The sequence below is a fragment of the Berghia stephanieae genome, chromosome 13, assembly GCF_034508935.2.
Source record: "Berghia stephanieae isolate SIO BIC M18660-M18661 chromosome 13, UCSD_Bste_1.3, whole genome shotgun sequence".
Lineage (NCBI taxonomy): Eukaryota > Metazoa > Mollusca > Gastropoda > Nudibranchia > Aeolidiidae > Berghia > Berghia stephanieae.
In genome coordinates, this window is record NC_088372.1 from 8,068,013 (window position 1) to 8,078,012 (window position 10,000).

Below are 10,000 nucleotides of genomic sequence, written 5' to 3' on the forward strand. Positions count from 1 at the left end.
CCTTATTATTGGTTTTTTGTTTTTTTGTTTGTTTTTTTTCCATCCACGTTTATGAGTAATTCTCACCAAACTGTATTAACCAGACTATAGATAGTATAACATTGCTATCCGGAAGTATAACGGACCAACACACAAAACTGTGTCTAACCGTAAACGTTTATAGTCAGGTTAATACAGTTCAGTGAGCATTACTCATAAACAATAACAAAGACCTGAGTGACGTCATCTTCGAACTATCTATAGATAGTATGCAGATGACGTCACTCAGGCCTTTGCTATTGTTTTTGCCATCCGCGTTTGTGAGTTGTTCTCACTAAACTGTATTAACCTGACTATAGATAGAATGCGCTTGGCCAAGGAGTTCACAACATTGCCATCCGGAAGTATAACGGACCAACACACAAACTCTGTGTAACCATGAACTTTTATAGTCTGGTTAATACAGTTTAGTGAGAACAACTCACAAACGCGGATGGCAAAAACAATAACAAAGGCCTGAGTGACGTCATCTGCATACTATCTATAAACGTCCATAGTTACACAGAGTTTGTGTGTTGGTCCTTTATACTTCCGGATGGCAATGTTGTGAACTCCTTGGCCAAGCGCATTCTATCTATAAAACGTTCATGGTCACACACTCAACCCTGACACCAACTCTATCCGTAAATTACCCAGGTTACTTTTACCCCATGTCTATTTATTAGATTATTCTGAGACAAATCATAGGCGTGGTATCAAAGCTAATGTTTTTAGATTTTTACATATTAATGGTAGTTGAATAAAACTATATTTGGACATGCTCATTTTAATAGGGAATGAGATTAGCGGATGAGTAGCGTCCTTTGATTGGAAGTCACGAGCGGAAAAGGTATTAGAGAGAGAACGTCATGTTGGTTGTGCGACATGAGACACTTCACCGAAAGCGGGGACGAGAGAGACGCATGCGCAAAACCATTTGGACGTTCTCTCTGTAAGGTGACGTCCAATCAAGGGACGCTACTCTTCCGCTAATCTTATTCCCTGTACATTTTTTTCCGATTTTGAACAGTAGCGCAAAAATCTATAGGATTGAGTGAGTGAAATAGTCAAACAACGTATTGTATGAATGATAGAAACTGTAACACTTACCGGAAGTTTTAGACCCCCAGCAGGATTCGTACATTTTTTTTGACCTTCAAGAAAAGTCAGAAAGATCAAAGAAGTAAATGGATGTGCGGCTATGTGATCTAGTGGTTTGACACTCGCTTTCGGATCGGAAGGTCCTGGGTTCGAGCCTCGCTCGCTCAGCGCATAGTTGAGTCCTTGGAAAAGGTTCTTTACTCACATTCTCTCACCGGACTCACGGGTAAAATGAGAGTACCTGGTCATTAACAGCGTCGTCTTTGTCGGGGAAAAAATGTAATATCGCCTAACAGGCGCCATGTCTCGTTCTTAATGCTACATGTTTTGTTGGTCAGGGACCATTTGTAAAGCGCGTTGAGCACGTTTAATTGATATTGGGCTATATACAATCTCAAGGTTTTTTTGTTTTTTTTTTCAAATAAAGAAATTAAATTTGATAATTAGCCTTACTCTCTCTCTCTCTCTCTCTCTCTCTCTCTCTCTCTATCTATCTATCTATCTATCTATCTCACTATCTCTCTCTCTCTCTCTTTCTTTCTATCTATCACTCTCACTCTCTTTTATTCTATCTCTCTCACTCTCTCTCTCTATTTTTCTCTCTCACTATCTCTTACTCTCTCTCTCTCTCTCTCTCTCTCTCTCTCTCTCTCTCTCTCTCTCTCTCTCTCTCTCTCTCACACACACAACAAAAGTCAATGTGGTTGTACCATACACCTCTACCCAGCAATGAATGTAGAATATATAATATAATGAGATATCTACAACTCACCTAGTACTTGGACAGTCAAAGCAAGTAGGGAAAACGCTACAACAGTCAGGGTACTCATGCTGGAATCTTTTTACAACGATACTAATCTGTCAAACAAAATGAATAGGATTCAATAGTCTGACGTCACGTCCGCCCAGAGCAACCAGCAGCTTGGTTCTAAACAAAGGAAATCTGTACTTTTTATTCTTAATGTTGGCTAGAACTTTTTCACATGCCATAATATGATCAGAATATATATAAAATTCAAAACATGATAAGATTTATGATGTTTTTCCCCTCTGGATATACTTTTATGCTCGTCGGAGATGAAGTATTTCATAAGGGCCATTGTTCCGATAGTTTAGAACCAGTTACTAAGTTACTATCATTACGAGCGAAGTGACGTCACGAGTTTTGAAGCCAATTGACGTAAAGCGTAAATACTTGGGGAGTACAGCAACTTCACATCCAACAACATTGAATCAAGATCTCAAAAAAAAAAATCATAAAGATAGTTCGAAGATGACGTCACACATGTCTGTGTTATTGTTTTTTGCCATCCGCGTTTATGAGTAATGCTCACTGAACTGTATTAACCTGACTATAAACGTTCATAGGTACACACAGTTTTGTGTGTTGGTCCGTTATACTTCCGGATGGCAATGTTGTGAACTCCTTGGCCAAGCGCATACTATCTATATATTTAGAAACCACAACCGAAGAATTGATTTCAACAACACAAGGAAACATCCAACTGCCTCAGCACCCGAGCACACATGAAGAAATTCTAAAGCTAAGAACCCTTGCACTGGACAGGTATTAATGGAGGCAGATTATTAACTGGATATTAGAAACAGACTGACACACTCGAAATAACACACATTCACTCACGACAAGTGTCCATAGAGACAGCGAAGCCATATTCAAATGCGTAAATACTAATATATAATATATATATATATATATATATATATATATATATATATATATGAGCCAAGGTCAAAAGGTGCCCGTCTGATACCAGTGTTAAGAAAATTTGATTTTTTACTTAATTATGGGCTGTTTTCATTGGGTTAATGCTTGTAATCAATTGATAATATGGAGAAGAGATAAAATGAGATAGCTCAACATACTCTGTTCAACAGAATATGAAATAAACAACTTGAAAGTGAAATTTGAATGCTGTTTGGCATGTGCTTAACACGAGGTCAACGCATCACCTTTTTAGAAATCATGTAGAAATTAAATGTGATGTTTTAGCTCACGTGATTGAAATTTGACTAATAGTATAAAGTCAAAATTTACTTTTAAACTCAATTGCAGTATATTACATATCTGATTAAGTTTCATATAGAGTTCTTAAATAGTTGGTGTTGCTTGTGACCTTTGGTGTCATCAAACACAGCACAATACTAAGACTCGACATGAAACCTTAAAGCTCGTGATTAATGTTTATAAAATGTTTTATTATGAGAAAAAAGCATAGATTTACTATCTGAATTCAAATCTTGGAGTAAATGTATACCGTTTTGCCGATATTGAGGTTTATTGGTTTTGGTGTCATTTGTCACAAGCAACACGGCATGCGTGAACACGTGGAAGTTTGTTTCGTTAAATGGCGATTCGCAATTTTGATTCACCCTTCTTACCGGTCTTTGAAGTGAAGCACTTTCATTTACCTTTCCAGCGTGGCTCCAGGCAGAAAAGGTAAGTTGAACTTTGGTGTCATCGCTATTTTAAATTGTCACAAGCAACACTTGATATTGGATATTACAAAGTGCCACCAAAAAATTATGTTTTCAGCTGTTATTCTATTTACAAATATGATATTATGACATCTCACATAAGACTGTGATTTTGACACAATTAATTATTTCCTTGTAATTCTAATTTTTTATGTTTCAGTGTTGTATCAATCAAGAAAAAGACAAAACTCAAGTTTTTGACGAATCCAGATAAAAGAAGGGTTGTCAAGAAATTTGATTTGATTTACTATTAACACACTAAATTACTACAAACTAGCAGATTTGAGCAGTAGGGCGGATGTTACCGTTTGGTTACATGAATTCATTACCATGGCTGATATTTATCTAGTGTTTGTGTGACTTCTGGTAGTTTTTGTGACCATTGGTGTCATTGGTTAAAATGTCACAGGTGACACTTAAATTTGAAGTTTCTAATGTATTTCTGTTTTCATGTTCTTCAAAGCTTGAAATGTCATTGAATTACATTATAACAAGTTATATTACATGTGTTCAGTTGCTATTCTTGATTTATTGAGGCAAAATTGCGTTCTAGTGCCGATTTTGACCAAAGTAATAGCAACAATGGTATAACTAATTTCTAAGTATATTTCCAATTTGAAAGTATTTAGTTTCTTAAAATATTATTGAATTTCATTTTAGAGTAGGTTATTGTGCTTTTTTGACTGAAAATAATGATATATTATGGACGAAAGTGTGATTTGGTGTTGCTTGTGACATAAGTAATGGTGTCACCAGTCTTATGTCACAAGTCACATTCAGATGCTCTACTTTCCATGTATATTTCTATTTTTGAAGTCTTTGGTTGCTGAAATATTATTAAATTTCATATTTAACTGTGGTTATTACACTGGTTTGACTGAAATTAATGATATATTGTCGAAATTGCAATTTGGTATTGCTTGTGACATAAGTAGTGGTGTAATCGGTCTAATGTCACAAGTGACACAATGTCGCTAAATAAGATATGCTTTGGTCACATTATTTCCCAACATTTTATTCCAAAAGTTTCTGAACATTGCTGGTAATAAGCATATGCAATATTGTCGTTGTTGTTAATGTACAAACATTTTTATGAAATAATATATTTGCATTCTATGTTGCTTGTGACCGATGACACCAAAAAGCAACATTTTCTCCAATAGTTGGTAATATTATTGTACTATGATTGTTATTGATTGTGTCTTTTTGTCTATAACTTACTAAATAAAGTTTGATACTCAACAAAAATCATTTGGTTATTGAGTTTTTTGTCTCATTTTGGTGTCACCGGTCACAGGTGACACCAGCAACCTATAGGTATTGTTGACGATATTATGCTGCGTTAGACCTTAAAGTTATCTAAAGGGCCTTTGATTCATGAAGTACAGGGTTTTTGCTACGCATATAGAAACATGAATGGACTATTATGTCACTTTTATTTTGAGAAAAAAAATTGGCACCTTTTGACCTTGGCTCATATATATATATATATATATATATATATATATATATATATATATATATATATATATATATATATATATATATATATATATATAAATCATTGGAAAATGATCTTTACTCACAGTTTCACACCGTACTCATGTGTAAAATGAGTACCTGTCCGTTAACAAAGTTGTCTTCGTCCGAAAATAAAATTGTAATATTGCATCCCAGGTATCATGTCTCGTCTTACATGCTAAGTGTTGCTGTCCATCAAGGGCCCTTTGTAAAGCGCTTTGGGCATGTTCAGTGGTCAATGCCTTATAGATAGTATGCAGATGACGTCACTCAGGCCTTTGTTATTGTTTTTGCCATCCGCGTTTGTGAGTTGTTCTCACTAAACTGTATTAACCAGACTATAAAAGTTCATGGTTACACAGAGTTTGTGTGTTGGTCCGTTATACTTCCGGATGGCAATGTTGTGAACTCCTTGGCCAAGCGCATTCTATCTATAGAAAAGCCCATGTTTAGTGAGGTTCTCTCTCTCTCTCTCTCTCTCTCTCTCTCTCTCTCTCACACACACTCTCTCTCTCACTCTCTCTCTCTCTCTCTCTCTCTCTCTCTCTATATATATATATATATATATATATATATATATATATATATATATATATATATTTATGAGTGTTGGTGGGTACTTGTAGGTACGAAAGTGCTCGATAATGGTGGTTAGAGCTAATATATAATGTAAATTTTCACTCACATTTTTTGCCGAGACGACTCGTTTCTGTGTGTTTCTCACACTTCTTCAGTCGGCATAATCCCCGATTATGCCGACTGAAGAAGTGTGAGAAACACACAGAAACGAGTCGTCATGGCAAAAAATGTGAGGGAAATTTACATTATATATATATATATATATATATATATATATATATATATATATATATATATACATACATATATATACATATATATATATATATACATATATATATATATATATATATATATATATATATATATATATATATATATATTACTTTTATTTGATTTATTTATTTGTCGTAGAAATATTTGGTCCAGTTACTCTACATTACACACTATCTAAATGTGTGTAGGCCTATACTAAAATTTCAGAGATTGAGTATAGATAGTTCGAAGATGACGTCACTCAAGCCTGTGTTATTGTATTTTGCCATCCGCGTTTGTGAGCGATTCTCACTAAACTGTATTACCCCGACTATAGAAGATCATGATTACATACAGTTTTGTGTGTTGGTTCGTTTTTCATGGCAATGTTATGAGCTTCTTAGCCAAGCTCATACTATCTATAATGGTATTAGCATACTATTTATTGAGGTCAATACACATCAGCAACACATGGGTGTAATATAGGTCATAGAAATATTATACTTTTATAGACCATTGTTCAGATTGTTAGCACAATAGTGGTATGACACCGTAGCCATCGTTAAATTATAGATAGTATGCAGATGACGTCACTCAGGCCTTTGTTATTGTTTTTGCCACCCGCGTTTGGGAGTTGTTCTCACTAAACTGTATTAACCAGACTATAAAAGTTCATGGTTACACAGAGTTTGTGTGTTGGTCCTTTATACTTGGCACTGTTGTGAACTCCTTGGCCAAGCGCATTCTATCTATAGCCTGACACTGAAACCCAAAAAGACTGGCATTTTGACGTCATTATTTGGTTTTTGCACCGCCTAGTGAGTTGTCGTTAGTAGAGCTCAAGGAAACAAGTTATTCCATTGGTTGAACTATTGAATACAACTCACGATTTGTTTTCTTTTGTGGCCAAAGACTTGCCTTTTGACGTCAGTTTTTGGTCAGTGTCAGGCTAGAAGTTAAAGATGACACTCGCTTTCGGATCGGAAGGTCCTGGGTTTGAGCCTCGCTTGGCGCAAAGCTGAGTCCTTGGAGAAGGCTCTTTACTCACATTCTCACACCGTACTCAGGTGTAAAATGAGTACCTGGCTGTTATCACAGCGTTGTGTCTGTCCGAAAAAAAAATTATAACATCGCCTATCAGGCGTTGTCCCGTCCTACAAGTTAAATGTTGCTGTTGGACAGGGACCCCTTGTAAAGCGCTTTGAGCACATTTAGTGGATATTGCGCTATATAAGAGCCCAATTTTTTTAGACACTGAGATAACCACGTCTCTGGGACAGTCGTCATAATGTAAACAAAACCAAGTAATCTCACTCCAAGACAAAGACAGACAGCAAATAGGAAAACATAAGACAAGTGGATAGAGGACACAGTAAGTATCTCCCTACCAATTTTATCGTAGCTATCGTTAACTTACAGATAGTATGCGCTTGGCTTAGAAGCTCATAACATTGTCATCCGGAAGTATAACGGACCAACACACAAAACTGTGTGTATCCATGAACGTTTATAGTCAGGTAAAACAGTTCAGTGAGCATTACTCATAAACGCGGATGGTAAAAAACAATAGCAAAGACGTCATCTTCGAACTATCTATACAAGTGGATAGAAGACACAGGAAGTTCCTCCCTACCAATTTTATCGTCGCCATCGTTAACTTATAACCTGACACTAGAACCCTCTAGGACTGGCAGTTTGACGTCATTTTTAGGTTTGTGCAGCGTCTAGTGAGTTGTCGTTAGTAGAGCTCAAGGAAACAAGTGATTCCATCGTTTGAACTATTGAATACAACTAACGATTTGTTTTCTTTTGTGGCAACAGACTGGCATTTTGACGTCATTTTTTGGTCAGTGTCAGGCTATAGATAGATTGAAGTTGACGTCACTCGGGCCATTGTTATTGTTTTTTTGCCATCCGCGTCTATGAGTAATACTCACTAAACTGTATTAACCAGACTATTACGTTTAAGGTTACACATTGATTTGTGTGTGTTTCCGTTATACTTCCGGATGGCAATGTTTTGAGCTGTTCAGCCAAGCGCATACTATCAATAACTTGACGATGGCTACGATTTTCTTTCCGGGTTTCAGATTAAGGCAGTATAGATAGAATGCGCTTGGCCAAGGAGTTCACAACATTGCCATCCGGAAGTATAACGGACCAACACACAAACTCTGTGTAACCATGAACTTTTATAGTCTTGTTAATACAGTTAAGTGAGAACAACTCACAAACGCGGATGGCAAAAACAATAACAAAGTCCTGATTAACGTCATCTGCATACTATCTATAGAAAGAGATAAAAGTGAAATTAGATGGAGAAACCTTTTGTTCTTTTACACAAAGAAAACCTCTACATAAATTGAGCGGCTATGAGGTCTTGTCACGTGACACTGGCTTTCGGATCGGAATGTCCTGGGTTCGATCCTCGCATAGTTGAATTCTTGGAAAAGACTTTTTACTCATATTATCATCTCACCGTACTCGGATGTAAAATGAGTAACTGGTCGTTAACAACGTTGTCTCTGTCGGGGAAAAATGTATTACCGCCTAACAGGCGTCATGTTTCGCTCGTTCTACATGTTATGTGCTGCTGTTGGTTAGGGACCCTTTGTAAAACGCTTTGAGCACGTTTAGTGAATATTGCGCTGTATAAAAGCTCAAGATAAGTAATTTTACAACATACATTAATTGAATAGAACAAGGGGTGAAACTTGGGAGGGGGGGGGGGGGGGGGGGGGGGGGATAAAGACCAGGGTCACATTTTTTTCCTTCTTTTAAATAAAAACTATAGATAGTTCGAAGATGACGCAATTCAGGTCTTTGTTATTGTTTTTTGCCATCCGCGTTTGTGAGTAATGTTCACTGAACTGTATTAACCTGACTATAAACGTTCATGGATACACACAGTTTTGTGTGTTGGTCCGTTATACTTCCGGATGGCAATGTTATGAGCTTCTCAGCCAAGCGCATACTATCTATATCTAAACAGAAAGTGAAATTGAAAAATATGTACATTACTTATCTCACAAATCAAAAATAAAATGTTAAAATGTGGGAAACCGACGTGCACTTATTTACAGGTCTGATGACCCAGTTCCTTATGGGCTCATTGTTGTAATGGAAATCTCAAAAAAAAATTACTCAAAATATTGTCCATTACAACAATATTAAACTAGGCCCATTCATAAGTGAGTCAGGGTGTCAGAGCTGCGTGTGTTTCATGTACACGTCGTGTGAAACCAATGATTCATGTTATGATACAAATAGGCTTCAACAGTCGTGACATCACTTCCCTCGTAATGACGTATAGTAACGTGGTAACTGGTTATAAACTATTGGAACCATGGCTTATGAAATATTTCTCCGACGAGCATAAAAGTGTATCCAGAGGAGAAAAACATTATAAATCTGATCATGTTTTGACTTTTATACTTTCTGATCACCACATGACATGTGAAAAAGTTCTAGCCAGCATGAAGAATTTTAAAAAAGTGCTGATTTTCTTTGTTTAGAACCAAGCTGCTGGTTGCTGGGAGGGAGGACGTGACATCAGACTATTGAATCCTATTAAAAATTAAACGTAAAAGAAAAATACTCACATGACATAAACAATCTTTTTAAGCTGATATCCTACAAGAAAACGAACACTTCAGATGAATGATGGGTAATGTGATTGGTACGGATTAGAAGATGACGACAGTGTTGCACGTCCAAGGATTGTCACAGCGAATGATCCAAGCTATCAAATTATGATTGGTTCAAATCAGGGTCTATCATCGTGTCAATAATATTTCACGGCAGCTGTTGTTGTAGACTGAATTGAATGTTTACCCGTGTTGGTTTTTGGCACACGCCTGCCGAATTATCATTCTAAAATTTCGTAGTTTTCAAAATGAAAAAAAAATAAAGTTTTTTTTTTTTTTTACAGATGTATGAAATTGGCCAATTTGTTCCATCAAAACAGTGGATTTTAGTTCAAAAAGTTTTTGATTGATTTATAAAGGCACAAAAATGATATTTTCAAAAT

The 10,000-nt window shown here is 36.2% G+C and overlaps 1 protein-coding gene across 3 annotated transcripts in view; it reads right to left on the minus strand.

Moving 5' to 3' along the window:
* The window catches only part of LOC144958690 (zonadhesin-like), a 50,873-nt gene extending 41,030 nt beyond the window's left edge, over positions 1-9,843 (minus strand). Inside the window, exons 1-3 of one of the 3 annotated variants that reach the window (XM_078890831.1) lie at positions 9,573-9,789; positions 1,892-1,977; positions 1,129-1,172 (exon numbers count right to left, since the gene is read on the minus strand). In XM_078890831.1, the coding sequence (XP_078746957.1) occupies positions 1,129-1,172; positions 1,892-1,949 (102 nt within the window). In that variant the 5' untranslated portion in view covers positions 1,950-1,977; positions 9,573-9,789. Of the gene's footprint in view, positions 1-1,128; positions 1,173-1,891; positions 2,048-9,572 lie in introns of all 3 variants that reach the window. The other 2 variants (XM_078890832.1, XM_078890833.1) reach the window with 2 other exon arrangements.
* Positions 9,844-10,000: the final 157 nt, after the last annotated feature.